Source organism: Phacochoerus africanus, chromosome 3 (assembly GCF_016906955.1).
Source record: "Phacochoerus africanus isolate WHEZ1 chromosome 3, ROS_Pafr_v1, whole genome shotgun sequence".
NCBI lineage: Eukaryota > Metazoa > Chordata > Mammalia > Artiodactyla > Suidae > Phacochoerus > Phacochoerus africanus.
In genome coordinates this window covers 657,599-674,247 of record NC_062546.1, presented here as the reverse complement: position 1 = coordinate 674,247, position 16,649 = coordinate 657,599, and the positions used below count along the sequence as shown (strand labels likewise).

The 16,649-nt window shown below is 68.4% G+C and overlaps 1 protein-coding gene across 1 annotated transcript in view; it reads right to left on the bottom strand.

The window, feature by feature from the left end:
- Positions 1 to 907: 907 nt before the first annotated feature.
- Positions 908 to 16,649, bottom strand: part of KCNQ2 (potassium voltage-gated channel subfamily Q member 2) — a 47,541-nt gene continuing 31,799 nt past the window's right edge. Inside the window, exons 11-16 of the mRNA XM_047770648.1 lie at positions 12,394 to 12,617; positions 11,785 to 11,893; positions 11,247 to 11,378; positions 9,361 to 9,468; positions 6,993 to 7,116; positions 908 to 6,394 (exon numbers count right to left, since the gene is read on the bottom strand). Coding sequence (XP_047626604.1) covers positions 5,666 to 6,394; positions 6,993 to 7,116; positions 9,361 to 9,468; positions 11,247 to 11,378; positions 11,785 to 11,893; positions 12,394 to 12,617 — 1,426 coding nt within the window. The 3' untranslated portion in view covers positions 908 to 5,665. The remainder of the gene's footprint in view (positions 6,395 to 6,992; positions 7,117 to 9,360; positions 9,469 to 11,246; positions 11,379 to 11,784; positions 11,894 to 12,393; positions 12,618 to 16,649) is intronic.

Sequence of the window (16,649 nt, the reverse complement as noted above, 5' to 3'; positions counted from 1 at the left end):
AGCGGCTCTGGAGCCCTCTGCCCTTTGGCTCTAGAGACGGGACAAGACACAGCAGGCCCTGGTCAGTGCTCGGGGTGGACAGAGGTGAGCCCAGCTGCCCCTTGAGCCCAGCTCTCCCCAAACCTAAGGATATGCCAGCCCAGAACTTTCTGGAAGTCTTGCAGCACAAAGGCCTCCACCCCAGCCCCCCTGCTGCAGGGCCATGTCACCTGGGAAGGGGCTGTGGGGGCAGAGCCCCTGCTAAGGCCAGTAGGTCTGTGCACCTTTGGGGCCACTGCGTCCTGCCAAATTGCTCTTCCAACTCAGCTGACCCCCAGGGGGCCCAAGCAGGGTCCAGTGGGGTGGAAAATCCCAGAGGGCTGGAAGCTGAACACACACACAGGCTTAGCTCACAGCCGCATCATGGACCCACCTGCAGCCAGGCCCTCACCCGGACCCTCTGAGTGGGAGGTAGGGCGGCCTCGGCCCCACGGGCCTCCCCCACGGGTCCGTGTGGCGCCGAAGCCAAGCGGATGGTGACCAACCAGGTGCCACAAACAGGGGGAGGGGCCCTGAGGACCAGCAGGGGTTCTGGGTGTCCACCTGCCGCAGACCCGGACCGGGGCCCCACACGCGGCATCCCCTGAGGACCCTGGTGCCCCGATGGTGGAGAGCAGGGCTGCGGGGGTCGGGCAGCTCGGCAGACCCGGGCCTGGGGTCGCGAGCATGAGTTTCCATCATGGAAGCCACTGGTTTGTGGGTCTTCGTTTAGGACAGGACACCAAGGGGCCTGACACCTTGACCCTGGGGGCAGGACCCCATGGAGCACAGCCACCTCTTGGCCTCTGCTTCGCCGCCCTGCACCCCAACCCCGCGCAGGAGCCGCGCCCCACGACAGCGAGTGCGAGGAAAGAGACCACACACCGTCCAGGCTGAACCACTGTGTTTACTAAGTGCACAGACCCACTGGGCATCCGGACTCATCCCCGGGCAGCAGAGCTTTCCAGAATTGTCCCCAGCGTCCCCGCCGCCTGACTCCACACCCACGGTCCCCGGGCAAACCCGCCCTGGCCATCTGACGGCACAGGCATCGACCTGACAGTGAGCTGAGTCCATAGGAAACTAGAGCTCTTCCCCTGAGCGTCTGTCGCTCGAAAACGGAGGGCACACGTCACCTGTCACAGGCGGTGACACGTCCACGAGAAGAGACCCAGCTGCGCTGCAGGGACACGCGGGAGGCGCTGCGGTCGGCACTGAAGGCATCATGACGTATCTTTGGAGCGTGAACATGAACGAAAGTGCAAAGACAGCCAAGGCAAGAGCACAGATGGGGGCTGAGCCACCTTCGGGCCGGAGGGTGACAGCTGGGGGATGGTGGGGGCGCGGAGGGCCCCGGGGGTCCCAGGCGGACGTGCCAGCCAAGCCCTCAGGAGTGATGACGAGAGAGCCTCCTCCTGCCCTGCGCTTGCTGTGGAGCGGGTCCCATAGACCCCAGGGAGGGGTGGCGTGGCCCGTGTGGGTGCCTGGCAGATGCCAAGGGGACGTGGGGTGACCTCAATGGATTTTCATCAGTGCACATTAAGGCAACTTTACGAACCCGGTCAGAGCTGGACGTGTGGCGCACCGCAAAGCCCACGTGACGGCCGGAAACGCCAGGACCAAAGGCCTCCCCCCAGCAGGGTCCCCCTCCCCTGCCGGCACCTGATCTGCCTGTCCCTAGGGTCTCTCTAGACAGGGCCCCCAGGCCATGCCTCTACTGGCCGGGCCACCCACACAAGAGTCCGAGACCAGAGGTCACTGTCCCCTCCTCCTGCCTCCTAAGCTCCCTCCCTCCAGCCCCTGCCCCTCAGGAGACAGCAGAATCCAGAACCAAACAATGGGCCCACACGCTCCAGGGGCTACACAGGGCCTGGACCTGGGCAGCAGGCGCCCCAGGCCCCTTGGAGAGAGGGAGGCGGGAAGCTCCCAGCATGCCACCTCCTTGGGAAGCCCTCCCCGGTGGTCTCTCCCCCTTTGCACTTGGCAGGGCCCAAGTGCAGCTGTCCCTGGGGGTGCAGGAGGCAGCCCATCCCTTCGGGGCCCCATCCAGCCCTCCCATCCCACACTGAATGCTGGCACACCCAAGACCCGCTCAGGGGTCCCAGAGGGCACAGCTGCCCGCACCATGGCCGAGGGCAGACCTCTCGGGACAGCATCGGCCAGGCAGGAGGCATCCGGAGCCAGTGTGCACAGGGGGCACGGCGTCCAGAGCCCCACCTGCTGCTCAGCGCTCCCCCCACCCCCCAACGGCGCGCCCTCGCTGTCGGGCCATCCCTCTTCACACGGCATCTGCTCCTGGGCCCGTGCCTCGGAGCGACAGAAATCAGGGCAAGTGCCTCCACCCAGCGCTCTGCACGCTGCCCACCATCCAGGGTGAGTGTGAAATCATACCAATGCCAGGCTCTCTACACAGGCCTCCAGGCAGCCCTCCCCACTCTGGGCTTCAGAAGCATCTAGAAATGGCCCAGGGCCAAGTTTGGCTGCAAACAGCAGTGGGGTGGGCACCTGCTCCACAGGTGCTCCCTAAAGGTGGGGCTGGCAGAGGACACCTCCCCCTTTCCCGTGTCTACTTCTCAGATCTGGGATCCCTGAGGGCCCCCCCGCCCGGGGCAGGGAAGACGTTAACACTAAACTGACCCATGAAAGCGGGGGGAGTTGCGGGTGGGGGATGACTCTGGGCTGGGACTGGGCCGGGTAGGGGTCCCTTCTTCGTGCTAACCAGGCGGGCCCCTCGTGCTATGGACCCCCCCCCCCCCCGAGTCTCCAAATGGGGTTTTGAAGCAAGTCTCCCCAAAGCGGGGTGGTGCCGCTGTGGCTCTGTCACCTGCCCCTCTACCCTCCAGGGCGGCCCAGTGAAGGGAGGGGTGCAGAAGCTAGGTCACCCGGCCAAGGAGGGCAGAGAGGCCACCACGAGACGCCCTGTGAACATCCAGGACCCCTGGCCACAGGCAGTCTCTTGGCCTCTGGCTGAGCGGGTGCTCAGGACCCCTCCACGGCCGCTGAGGAGGAGGCAAGGGCAGCAAGGACCCTGCATCTGCCCAGAGGCCGGGGCAGCTGGAGCCTCCACCCGGGGGTCAAGGTTCCAGGACCACCTGCAGCTCCCAAAGCTGTTAATTCCTTGGGCTTAAAGGGGACAGAGCCTCAGAGACGAGCGGGATGAGGCACCTGTGCGGGTATGTGGACATGGGACGTGGGCGTGTGCGTGTGTCCACGTGTGTGTGTGTGTGTGTGTTTGCAGGCGCATGTGAGCACAGGCCTGTGCAAGGGGGCCTAGTAACAAATACACTTGTCTTGAGAAACCTTTGTCACGCTTGCCGCAGGGCAGGGTCGCCCTCTCGGAGTCACACGCATGCCCAGAGAGGGCGCTGACTTTCCAACAAAGTCTTTCCTGTGACGGCTCCCAAGGGGGCGCTGGGCAGCGGGCACTTTCCTGCGACGGCTCCCGAGGGGCGCTGGGCAGCGGGCAGGCACTGGGAGGAGCACATGCTGCGTGGCCGGGGTCCGGGGGCCCCGCGGAGCCTCCACCCTCCCATCCCCAAACTGCGCCCCAACCATCCCCTGAGCAGAGACGTGTGCCTCCTGCTTTCCAAGGGGTTAGGCTTCCTTGGAGCCTCCACGGCCCCCCCTGCTGACAGTCTAGCCTCCGCCTCTCCTGCCGTGACCTGAGGGCCTTTGGGCGGTGGCCTTGGCACCTGTGTCTGGCTGGGCGGCTCCGGGGGCTCCTCCCAACATGCGGCCCACGGCACAGGCAGCACATGGAACAGAACACAACCCTCTCTCTTGGGCCAAGGGCCCCCACCAGGACGGGGGCCATGGCGGCCGAGACCCCGCAGGGGACAGGCCCCAGCTGCTGGCCACCTGAGGCGGCTTCTCCCAGGGCCTTGGAGCAGCGGCCGGGGTGGGGTGGGGCGTGGATGTGCTTCTGGGGGCCTGTAGCTGGGGGGTCTCCCTCTCCCATGACAGGAGGGTGGGGGCGGGGGCTCAGATCTCTCCCAGAGGAGCCCACGGGCCTGGGCCTCGTCCCACCAGCCACACGGGAAGGGGCCTTCCTCACCCCTGGGGTGTCTGAGGCTGGACACACCGTCCCGGAGAACAGGATGGGGTGCACGGAGCAGACACTCAGGGGAGTGGGGCCCCAGGAGGCGGGGAGGGAGGGGCGTCCTCGGGCGCAGGCCGGCACACCGTCCGCAGCTTCCAGCCCCAAGCTGGGTCCTCCTGCCCGGTGCCAAGCCCACCCTCACCCTGGGGGTCCTGGCAAGGGCAGGGCCACACCCAGAAGCTCAGCAGAGACTCCGATCCCTGAAGATCTCCGCGCGCCAGGACCCCAACAGCCAGGGGCACGTGCCCCGCGGACAACGCTCTCAAAGCCCTTCCTGGAGGACAGGTGGCCTCTCCCACCGACCGCCCCGGCCCGGGGTGGCCGAAGCATGCTGGGGACACAGGCAGGCTCTCCCCCGACACGGTGGCTTAGCCAGCCTGGTGCTGGTGTACAGTCACCCCTCAGAGGGCGAGGTGTCCAGACTTGCTGTCCTGTCACCCCAAATACCAGACCCCCAGCTGACCGACCGCCAAAGGCCCAGGTTGGGGATCCCACGCTGGCTGATGCCCCTCAGGCCAAGGTGCCAGGACGGGGGGGGGGGAAGGGGGCAGGGCCCCTGCCCCAGCGCAAGCCAGTCAGTGGAGGGGACTGGCTGGGGGCAGGAGACACCCCCAGGACAGAGCAGCCCTCCACCACCCTGCGAGGCTCTGAAGGATTTCCCAACGGCCTCGTCCAGGCCAGCCTGGGGGGCCTGAAGGGGGCCGGGCGAGGCAGGGTCCCAGCAGAGGAAGCGAGCAATCCCGCCCCCAGGACACGCCCAGCACAGGACCCTGGAACCCTAACCCGGCCCCAGGGGTGCCCTCCGCAGGCTGGCCCACATCGCAGGGCTGGCTGCAGCCTGGTGGCCAGCGCCTGGCCAGGGCAGAGGGGAGAGTCCCCCGCGTTCCAGGTCTGGAAGGGAGCCCCCAAGGACCCCTGGAGCCTGCGGGGCCCCTCCCGACCAGAGCCAAGTTCAGGAGGTCTGAGCGTCCCTCTGCTCCAGGATGGGCCCGCCTCGCCTCCACCCTGCCAAGCCAGGGCCCTGGATGTGGGGCTGGCTCTCACCACAGGGCGCTCAGAACCCAGCGGGAGAAGGGCAGCGACACTGACCAGCAGCTCTGAACGGGCACCCAGAAGGCGAGGGCCACGGCCCCAGCGGGGCTGGCAGGCGGATGGGGCAGGGCAGAAACGGCGGGGTGGGGCAGGCCGCGCCAGGGGGCTGCCACACCTCCCCAGCCTCCAGGCCGCGATCTTCAGGAGACAGCCTGCCCCTCGCTGCCACCCTCACCCGGCCCTGCTCCCAGCCCACCACCTGGCTGCCAGTGGCCTGTCCTCAGCCTTGGCCCTGGCCTCTGTCCCACCTGGGCCAACAGTCTGCAGATGGGCACGGCCAGCCTGGCTGCCCCTTGCTGGAAAAGAATTCTTGCCAACCTTGGTGCGAGAGACCAGGGGCCGCGCCTGCCACTGCCCCACGCGGCACCCCTGCCGCGTTCCTGCAAGAAAAGGGCCCCGGGGGGTCCCGCCTCAAGACCCGGAGGCCGGGAGTCAGGGAGAGGCCGGCGGGCGGCCTCACTTCCGGGGCCCGGGCCAGCCCACGTCGCCGAAGGGGCCCTCGCCCGTGGCCGAGCGCGGCGGCGGCCCGCACGGGGTGCAGAGGTCCGAGTCCGTGTCCGACTCGCCCTCCGCGATGTAGGGCCTGACTTTGGCACACGGGGCCACGGCCGCGTAGCAGCTGTTGAGGGCGTCCAGGTTCTCCTTGGACTGCGAGATGCTGAAACCGCTGAAGGAGCGCTCTAGCTCCTCGTGGTCCACGGACGGGATGGAGATGGACGTGTCACTGTCCCGCAGGCCGGCCTCGTGGGGCCTGCAGGCCGGGGCGTCCTCCTGCCTCAGGAACTCCGTGCTGGCCCGGTGGCCCCCGCTGTAGGCCGACAGGGACCGCTCGTGGGTGGGCGGCGGCGGGATGCGCACCAGCGAGCCGGGGTCCCCGGAGGGCGAGGTGCCGTGGCCCTGGCGCGCGTAGCACTGCTGCTGCCACGAGGTGGAGGGCGGGCACTGGGCGGGGGGCACGGCCGGGGGCGCCGCGAAGCTCTTCTGGCCTGTGGAGCTGGCGGAGCGGATGAGCTTGATGATGCAGTTCCTGCCGCCGTGGTCCCGGCTGTCCTCCGGGCTGTGGTACGGCGGTGCCGGCTCCGGCTCCTTGGCCCCGAAGTAGGCCTCGGTCTCGGCGGGGGGGACGCCCATGCGCTGCATGTAGATGTTCACCAGGAAATCCAGCTTCTTCTCCATGGACAGGACCTGCAAGAGGGGCTGCTGGGCCACGCCGGGCGCTCCCGGGGCAGTGGGGGACGGGGAGGATGCTCCCCGGAGGTCGGGGCCTGGGGTGCTCCCTGGAGGTGGGGACTCAGGATCTTTCCCACAGAGAAGCAGAGGCAGTGGAGGGCATACCCACCAAGCAGCTCAGCCTCTGACCCCACCCGTCAGTGTGTGGCCTCAGGGCTTCAGAGAGGGGGGCCCAGACCGGCTGCCCCCCACGGGTCTGCGCCTTCGAGCGACTCCCCAGAGGGAAGGGAGCAGCCACTCCTTTCTCGGCTTTCAGATGCGGACCCTGAGCAGAGGGTCCTGTGTGGCTCCCGAGGACTCGCTCCCAGGGGAGCAGTGGGGAGTCGGGCAAGGCCAGACACGCGGGGCGACCACAACCCCCACCCCCACGCAGGCAAGCAGAGGGGGTAAACCGGTGCTCGGCCGGGGGTCTGCGGGGGCTGGAGGGCGCGGCGCCAGGCCAGGGGGCACTCCCGCGGCCCGGGGTCTGGACGCGGCAGCAGCCCTCGGCTCCGCCCAAAGCTGACACCCTCCCGCAGCGTCCACGCTGAAGCCGCCCTCCCGCCTCCCGCACCTGCTTCTCCACCTTCCCCAGCCGTCCCATCATGCTGGGGTCCTCGGGCAGCTCCGCCTCAGCCGGGCCTTTGCTTCGGTCCTTGTCCGCCATGGCCGGGCCCCGCCCCACGATCTGGTCCACTCTGCCGGGAAGAAACCCGCCCCCGGAGTGAGCGGGGATGGGAGCGGCGGGGCCCGTGGCCCTCTCCTCCTGGGCCAGGCCACGGCCCCCCAGACCCGGGCTCCAGGCTGAGGGGGGCCGCGAGGTACCAGGACAGATGGACGCCGGGCGCCCGGTTCTCATCCTGCTCTCTGCCGCCCTCGGGGCCTCTCCCCTGACCATATTCCATTCCAGCGGCTGGCACATCAGCGGGGAGCAGAGGGGGAGTGGGGGCCATGCACCCTCAGCTCCCCTGCCCACCCAAAAGCTTCGCTTCTGTGGAACGTGCCTCTGAGGTCCCTGCCCGCCCGGGGTCTGGGGGGACAGAGTGACCCACTGCAGCAGAAACAACGAAAGCAGGGGGGGCTCCATGCACCAGACGGGGCAGGGGACACAGACCAACACAGGAAACCACCAACGCACAACCAAGGAGGGGACAGACAGAGCCACTGCCAACCAGAGGGGTGTCTGTGCGCGTGCGTGTGCTTCTGCACGTGTGTGCTTGGGTGTGCCTGGGCGTGTGCTGACGTGTGTGTGTGCACGCGTGTGAGGGATGCAGGACGCAGCTGAGCTAATCTAACAAGGCCGTCGGCCACGGAGGCCAACGGGAGGGAAGGTAGGCCTCCTCCAGGCAGGGAGGCTTCCGCTTGAGCCCTGCCGCGTCCCTGCCCCCCGTGCTGGACAGGCAGGGCCACAAGCCTGTGGGCTCCCGACACTCGCAGGCACAGTGACGCGGACGCTTGCTTGGCCTGCGAGCCGCTGGGTCAGCCGCCCCGACCCACCGGGCAAAGGCACTGGGGCCACGGGGCGGCTGGCCAGAGGCCACGTGGCCCGGCCCCGTCCTGGAGCCTCAGGGACAAAGCGTGCCACCCAGGCTCTGGAGTCAAGGGGCCGGCCCGGCTGCCTTCCTCGGCCACAGGTGCCTGGCAGGGGCTCAGGGGCAGCCTGTCGTGTCACGGGAAGCAGGAGGGTTCAGGCTCGCATCAGCCACGGGGCGGCCTCCTCATGCTGCGCTGGCGCCATGCTTGACTCATGCACGGGGCGGGGGCTCCAAGCAGACGCCAGTGGAAACGGAGCGGGAAAGGGGGTCTCTCTGTGTCCGGTGCCCACACAGCCCAGGCGCGGGCGCTCAGCGCCTTCGCCCCTGCCACATGACGGGCCGCCTGCCTGGAGCTGCCCCGGGGGCACCCAGGGAGGGGCCTCCATGGAGCCTGCACCACCCCCTCCACTAGACCTCAGGCTGCGGAGTCAGGCTCGGCCCCCACGCGCCCAGTCTGTCCTCCCGGCCCCTCCTCTGTGGGAGCCCGTTTGTCCTCTGGCTGCTGTGGTCCGGGCGGCCTGGGGGTTCCGAGGCCTGGCACAGCCTGCCCAGCCCGTGGCTATGAGGGCCAGCCTCTGCGCACGGCAGCGATGCCCAGAAGAGGGGCTTCTGCGTCAGGGCAAGCTTCCTTGGGGCCCGAGGACACAGCAATCACTGTCCAGGCTGCCCTGAGTCCAGAAAACTCCTTCCTCATGGGAGGGCTGCCGGGCTGAGCCACACGCCCAGGGTGCCCGTGCCCTCACCTCACATGCCTGACCTGGGTTCTGCCCTCCCAGACCCGCCCGAGGGGCCGGGTCACAGCAGCACCCCCAAGGTCCAAGGAGGCAGGAAGGCTCCAAAGTCCAAACGCATCATCAAGGAGCCGCTTCTGCCGACACCGCCCAGCTGCTCTCACCCTCCTACCGGTTGGCCCGGAACCTCCTCCCTTGCAACTCTGACCGTGAGGGTGACAACTGGCGACTCAGGGCTGCGCAGCTGCTGGGGCCTCTTGTTCTTCACAAGAGCTTAAGGGCCCAGGACCTGTTCGGACCCACCCAGCTGCCCAGGCGACCCGCTGGCAGGCGGTGCTGGATGGGGGGGAGGGGGCTTCCGCAGGGCGCCCCCCCCCCGTCTGCTGCCCATTTGCTTCTGCCCGGGGACCCCGCACCCCAGGCGGATGTCACACAGGGCGTCCTCGGTGCAAAGGAGCCTGCTGAACAGCCTCCCCAGGACCCCACGGGGGAGCAGCTCGAGGGCACCCTGACCCAGTCCCCAGGTCTGCCAGGGGCCGGCCTGCTCCCTGTGGCTTTGTCAGGAACACAAACGTCCCCTCCGTCCCTGAGCGGGGCAGGCGCTGCCGTCATGTGGCCTGGAGCGAAGGGGGCTGGCGACTCCACAGAGACAGGCGGGAGGGGCGGGCATCCTGACCTAGGTGAGTACTGGGGCGACTCTCTCGGAGGGGCCGTGGGTCCTTTGCTGGGGTACTTCTTGTGCCGGGGAGTTGAAGGGGGCGGGGGACCCACGATCATATCTACCCTGGCGAGCAAACGAGAAAAGAGACACCGGGACAATGCATCGTGGAGCCACAGGAACGGGAGGCGGCTGGGACTCGGAGAGACGGGGGGAGGGGCCCGCTGAGGACAACCTCGACACTTCTCACGGACGGCGCGGGGACCCCACGCTTGCGAGACCTCGGCCGCGCCACCCTCCCGGTGTTCCAGCGAGCGGTGGGGGGCCCTTCTGCCCGTGTGGTGGCTGGCAGCAAAGCGCCAGCGGGCCCCGGGAAGGACACAGAGGCCCTGCCCGCAAGCAGGCGACAGACGTCTGGCTCCCGGGGGGGCGTGTGTCTCGTCTGTTTCCCAGATGGGGAGGGAGGGACAGGGGCTGATTGGGACAGACCAGCCTGGTGAACAGAAGTAACTGCTGCGAGAGAGGTGGAGGTGGGCCAGCCTCTCCTTCGCACGCTGTGCTCACGCCTGCACACCCACATGGACACGTGTGCACACTCACCACCCCTACATGCTCTCACGCGCACAACCACACGCCTGTTTGCACAAACACACGGCACACGTCTAGTCAGTGCCCGGGGTTGACCCTGAGCAACTGGCCTCCAGGCCTGAGCCGTGGACAGGAAGGGGCTGCCCCCACCCAGCTGTGGGGACAGCTTGAGGCCGAGAGAGCCACGCACCCCCCACCGGGATGACGAGCAGGACAGGGCGACACCCCCTCTGCCGGGGGCCGGGGGCTGGGCTGACCCCAGGGCTGCCCAACCCCCCACATCCCCTCAGCCAGGGCCCAGAGCTGGCAGCAGCCTTGCTGCAGGCGCCTGGCCAGCAGGAGCGTGGGGCCGGCTCCAGGAGACGGCCGCCACGGCCACGTGGCCTCCACAGCACCACAGACACGGCGTGCAGCCGCTCCTTCGTGTGTGCATGTGCACGTCTCTGAGCACACATGAACTCGGTGTGCATGCGTGTGCAGTGGTCTTACACACATCCGTGGGCAAGAGGCCAAAAGCTCAGCTGTGCACAAACACACACGCAGGCACACGTGTGCACTCGGGAATGGGCAGGGGCCCTTGCTGGGTTTCTGTCCACGTGTGTACAGCTGACCCCAAGGGTGAGCAAGCCACTGCTCACATGGGGCCAGAGACAGCAGTGCCAGCGTGTGCCCTGCCAGGGTGGGCCGTGGGAACCCTGCTGAGGTGGGGAGGATGGGCGGCCCCCCCCTGTTCTGGAAGAAGAGGTGCCACGCGGCCTAACTGCTGCCTGATGGGCCCACGGAAACCTGCAGCCCCACCTCTCAACAGAACTACCCTGTCCCGACACACACACACACACGTGGACACGTGACACATGGCACAGCACACAGACACCCGCATGCACCCACACACTTTTGTAGAGCATGTGTTGCACACGTGTGCACACATGCACGCGTATACATACACGTGTGTGCATACATGCGCCTGAGACCTGCACACGTGCGAGCACACCGGTGCATTCACACACGCGCGTGCGCACATGTACACGATGGCCCATCACAGCGTGGGGGGGGAGAGAAAGAAGAGAACAGCAAATGTCAGACAGACAGGCCACACGAGGACACAGCGGAGGACCCAGAGGGACCAACGTGGGGCCGGAGACGGAGGGCCCGGAGCAGGCAGCAGGCGGCGCCGGCCGCTGTGCCCCACAGCGCGGGGCCTCCCCACCTCTGGCGGGTGCACGCAGCCCGCAGCGCACCACTGTCCCCCGCGCGCCGTTTCCGCCCGAGGAGCGGCCGCCACGCTGCGGGGCTGGCCGGGCGGGGAGGGCTCTTGCCTGGACTGCAGGTTTTTGATGCGGGACAGCATGTCCAGGTGGCCGGCCGAGTACTGCTCGATCACGTCCATCACGTCGTACGGCCGCAGGCTCTCCTTGAACTTCCGCTTGGACACCAGGAACCGCATGACACTGGAACGGGCGGCAGGGGCGGTGAGCCTGGGCAGGGACCACAACGGCAGCCCCCATGGCCACCTCCTGCGGCCCGGCCCGCTTCTCTGCAAACGTCCACCGGATGACCTGTCCCTACCATCCGGGCCACCCTCCCGCCTGGTACACTGGCCACCTTGGGGCCTGGCTGTGCCCAGGACCGTGGTCCACCTGGGAAGGCCCAGCAGGACAGCTTCTGGCTCCACTAGAGCCTCGGGCGCCCTGCACTGGGGACGCGGGGGCCTCGTGAGCCACGAGGAGCTGGAAGGAAGGGGTGCTGGCCACCAGGTGTCCCCTGAGCCATGCCCCACCCCAGCCCCCAAAGGCCCCGCTCGGGATCGTGGGCACCGCCCTTCTGGGCTCCGCGAGGAGGCCGCCGGTCCCTCACCACACGGCCCGGATGCTGACTTTGAGGCCCGGGGTCAGATCCTCCGTCACGAACTCGCAGTTGCAGCTCTTGTTGTCGTCGGCAACGTCCTCTCCCGGGAGACTTGCTTCTGGGGGAAGGACGGCCCGTGAGGGGACCCAGGGGCACAGCCCGCCCCAGAAAGCCACCCCGTCCCGCTGACTCAGGCTGCTGCCCGCCGTGGCCCCCAGGGAGCGGCCACCGCGAGGGAGCAGTCGGGCCTCCTGCGAAGGGACGCACGGACAGACAAACATGACGCGTCCCCACAGGCCCCGGGGACCGGGGGCCGTAAGCGGGGCGAGGCAGCGTCACCAGATCTGTGACGCGCCTGGACAGCGCGGAGCCGGGGGCAGAGGCAGGCGCGCGACCGCGAGGGCACCACTGCAGGGACCCGGGCAGGCTGGCGGCTCGGGCACGCGGCCTCCCGGTTTGGGGGGGGGGGGACCCTGGGACCAGCGGGGGGCCCACGTCCTGAATGCGCCGAACGCCCCTGAGTGTTCATTTCAAGCTCGGCTGCGCGGGCTGTGGTTTCGCCTCCAGGAAAGAAGGGCCGAGGGCAGGCCCCGCGCACTGCGGGCAGGGCCGACCCACCTTCCGAGTTCTGCCGGGAAGCGGCGCCCCTGGCCCGGAAGGCCTGCCGTGCGCGGCCGCGCTCCCCGAAGCTCCAGCTCTTGGGCACCTTGCTCGGACTGTCCTCCAGGCTCTGGTCGGCGCTGGGCGACCGCCGGACGGTCTGGGCCTGAGGGGACCCCTTGCCCTTGGCAGCCACGCCTCGGGGGCTGGAGAAGACACGGTCTTTCAAACTGACCTTCTGACTGCTCCCGCGAGAACCGACAGACGGACAGACGACAGACACAGAAAGACAGCAAGAGAGGTCACTCTGCAGAGAACACTCGCCCCCCGCAGTCGGCCGGCGCTGCCGCCATCCCCGTGGAGGGGCCGCTGTGGCCGTGGGATGGAGCGTGGGCACGGGAGGCAGGGTCGCCCGGGTGAGCGGAGACAGGCGGTGGGCGGCCAGCCCCGCCGTCGGCCCCCCCGGGGCCTGCTGGGTGCTCGGTATGGCCGGGGAGGGGTCAGTGGACACTACATCACTCTGGCCGCCACCAGAAGGGGCCCGAGCCCCTCCGCACTGTCCAGCCAGGCCTCCCTCACCAAGTGCCCTGGGCGGCTCCAGCTCCTCCCTGGCACCTTCTGAGGGCCCCCGGCCACTCTCCCGAGGGGCACTCGCCACGGCCCGGGCAGAAGGTAAGGCCGGCAGCTGAGCCCCAGGCCCCTCTGCTGAACCGGGGGCGGCCCAGGGGCTGCAAGTTCAGGTGAGGGTGGGAACACGAGAGAGTCCGCCCGCCTCCCCTCCCCTCCCCTCCCCTCAGGGTGCACGGGCTCCACACCCCCCATTAGGACACGGCCGGGAGCAGAACGCCCGCGCTTCTGAGGGATGGACTGGCAACTGGCGAGAACGCGCCTTGAGGTCCTGAGCCCTGGGCCGCAGCTGCAGGAAGGGGCAGCCACGGCCGTCCAGCCACAGCCCTGCGAGGGCCTTTGGGCCTCCCAGCCCGGGGGTCCCTTTGTTTCCACGGAGATGGGCCTGCCACCCTGAGTTTGGTGTCTGACACCCTGCGGGCAGCAGCCAGGAGATAGGGGCTCTGGTTGGGGGTCAGGTCAGGCCCGGGGCCAGTCGGCACTCACTTCCTCCCGCAGGTTCCAGCATCTGCCCAAGAGGAGAGGGAGGCCGGGAACCGAACCCCCTCAGGCCACCTCACTCGAGCCACAAGCTCCCGGTGCGGCCTCTGTGCTGCCCTGGGGCCTGGGACCAGCCTGCACCCCAGGACCCCGGCAAGGCCTCTGCTGTCACAGGAAAGACACCGCCACCGCCGTGGCTACCCCAGCTCGGCTGCCTCTATCACCCAAAGGAACCCACAGCTGACACACGTCCATCAGATGACGCAGAGGCGACCAGCCACGCACGAGCGAAGGCCCGAGCCTAGTCCACCCAGCCGGACACTGCAGTCCAGCCAGTGGCCTCCCCGGGCGGTGGAGACCATCCGTGCTAGTTCTTGGACCCCAGGCAGGGCGCCTACTCGGGGGGCAGTGCCCTGGGAGAGCCCAGGGGCCTGTGTCCCACAAGCCCAGGAGCCGGGTGCCTGCTTGCTCGGGACACTGGCACCAAGCCTGTAACTGCTGACCTGCTGTGTCTGGCACAAGGCCAGGAGGTGGCTAGGGGACCGAGGGACACTGGAGCCGGGCCATGGGGCCTCTTGCAGATGGCCCTCTTCCTCTGTCCCCACCTGGTCCGGGAGACCACAAGGCAAGGGCCCTGCCCCACCAGCAGAGCTGGGACCCCAGCCGGACCTGCTGCCCCGAGCAGTACCAGAACCCCAGGGACATGGCCCCACGCAAGGAACCTGGCCTGCCCGTGAGGACAGAGCCGCAGGAGGGACCCTTCCCTGGCCTCGGCCCGGCCTCTCTGCTCAGACCGGGAGGGGTGCCCAGCTGGAGGAGGCCACGGGCGGTTACTTGACCTGCACAGGCACCCAGGCCCCAGCCAGCTCCCCGGACTGGCCTCCACTCCAGCCGCCTGGTCGGCCGGTGGTCCCGCAGGTGCCGAGGGGCTCTCCCTCACCTCACAAGCCAAGGACAGAAGCAAACGCAGAAGGGGCTCTGATCGCCTGCCCCCAGGCCAGGCGCCCGAGGCCAGACCAACCTCCGCATGGGGCGGGGGGGTCCTCTGTGCTCTGGCATTTATAGGGGCCAAGGAGCAAGTCCAGGAGGGCTGGGGGACCGGGGGAGGCCCAGACTCTCCTCCCCTGCCTACCGCCCTCCCCGGGGCTAAACTCCAACAGGAGAGGCCAGCCATGGACAGGGACAGGCAAGCAGGGGCCGCAGCTGAGGCCGGCCACACCCCAGGCTGCACTGCGGGGCCCCAGCTGAGCGCAGGGAACCGGCATCCACAGAGAGAGCTGCCCGGCCCACAGCGGGAGGCGGATGCCCGGGGCAAGTGGGAGGATGGGCGTCCCTGAGACGGGCGCACAGCAGGGCCGAGCGTGGCCTGGGCTCCTGGCCCAGCCAGGGGCACCGCCGGCCCTTCTGGCTCCCAAGCAGCCTGACCACAGGCCCCGATCAGAAGGACCAGCCTATGGCCAGAAGCACCCTGGACACAAGCTCTGGGCAAGCAGGACAGCTTCTGCTGGGGCCCCAAAGCCCCCCCCCCTCTGGGGCTGCAACAGCCCCCCCCCCACAGCGCCTACGTCGGGAACACACAGGCAGCAAGGACCCCCGAGCCCCGTCCGGGGGGAGACGATGGGAGCATGCGTGAATGCAGATCTGCAAGCATGCCGCCGCCCCGGAGCCCTGGCCCCGCTGCACGCCCCCGCGCCCGCCGCTCGGCTCTGCGTCCAGGCCAGCATGGACCACATGCACACGAGGACGGGTGAGAGCAGCTGCCAGCACCTGCACGGCCGCGCGGGTCAGGGGGGCGGGCAGGAGGGGGCGCCCAGAGCAAGCAGGAGGACAGACGCTCCCACACCCCGACAGCAGACAGTGGACAGAGAGGAAACGAGCCAGCAGTCAGGGTGCCCGCGGGGAAGGTCAGCGGCCTTTCCCCGTCTGGTTTCCAGACCGCCCTAGACCAGGCCTGTAGGTGGGAGGGGGCGTGGACCTCTGGTTCCAGTGTGTCTGGCGTGTCGGGCCCGGGGGAGCCCGGCACGTGCAGGACAGAGCTGCCCCCGGCGGGCAGGCAGCGGGATTCGGGCAGCGGCCGTCCAGTGCGTACTAGGGGTGCTAGACGGACCAGCCGCGGAGAAGAGGCCCCGCCAGAGGACAGGCAGGCCCCTGGAGGCGCCCGCGCCCTCTCTGGGCCTCAGAGCCCCTGGCCGGCCCCCTCCTGCTTGGAGCAGGGGCTCGTTTGGGGAGAAGGAAGGGCGTTGGACTCAGGGGAGCCTAGTGCTCCCCGAAGGGGCCACGGCGGCGAGCTGCCAATCAGAATCGGGGCCTGGGCGGCCAGGCGGGCGCCAGCCTCTCCCCGGCTCATCTAGAACCTCTAATAAGCAGAGTGTCTGGAGCGGGAGGGGACGAGAGCCGTGCAGCACCGGTCGCCGAGCGACGTGTCCGAGGTACCTAGCGTGTCCAGAGCAGCACCCACACAGGGACGATCTGCACCGTCTGCCTTGACTGCAAACGAGGAGACGACAGTTAGTCCCGGGCGCCCCCCGCAGGGCACCGCCAGGGGAGCCCGGCCGGGCGCCGGCAGGAGGCACCACCCCGGGCGGTTCTGGGACCAGAGACGGCGTCGGGGCCAGAACATCGGGGAGGGAGGCCGCACACAAAGGCTTCTGCCGGCCTGGAAAAGAAAACAGTCCCTATTTTTGGAGGGAAAAACATTCCCTGGCTTTTCCTCCAAAAATACCTTTTCCTCCCGGCGGCGGTTTGGGGGCCTGTCTTTCAAAAGATGTATTATCTTTTGCCATATTCATGCCAACAAAAAGATAATACACGGGCTAAGGCTTGCTGGTTCTAGAAGGACAGGAATCCAGGAAGCTCACGTTTTCAGAGGGAAAACGTGCAAGTTTGGCTCCACAAACTAACCCAGCTTGCAGCCCGATCAGAAGTGACCTTGGTTTACCCAGGAGGCGGTGGCCGCCTCTACCTGGAGGGGAGCAAAGGCCTTGAAAGGGCCGCCAAAGTCCAGCCCGGGCTGAGGCCCCGCCGGCAGGGAGGCCCCTGCAGGAGGCCGTTCAGGACAGGCCGCCTGGGTTCAGGCTCATCCCTGCCCAAGGGCCGGGGCAGCTCTGCCCCAGAGAAAAAAAGCGCAAGCGAGAACTCGGAGAAACCCTTCACCCTCCCCGCGCTCG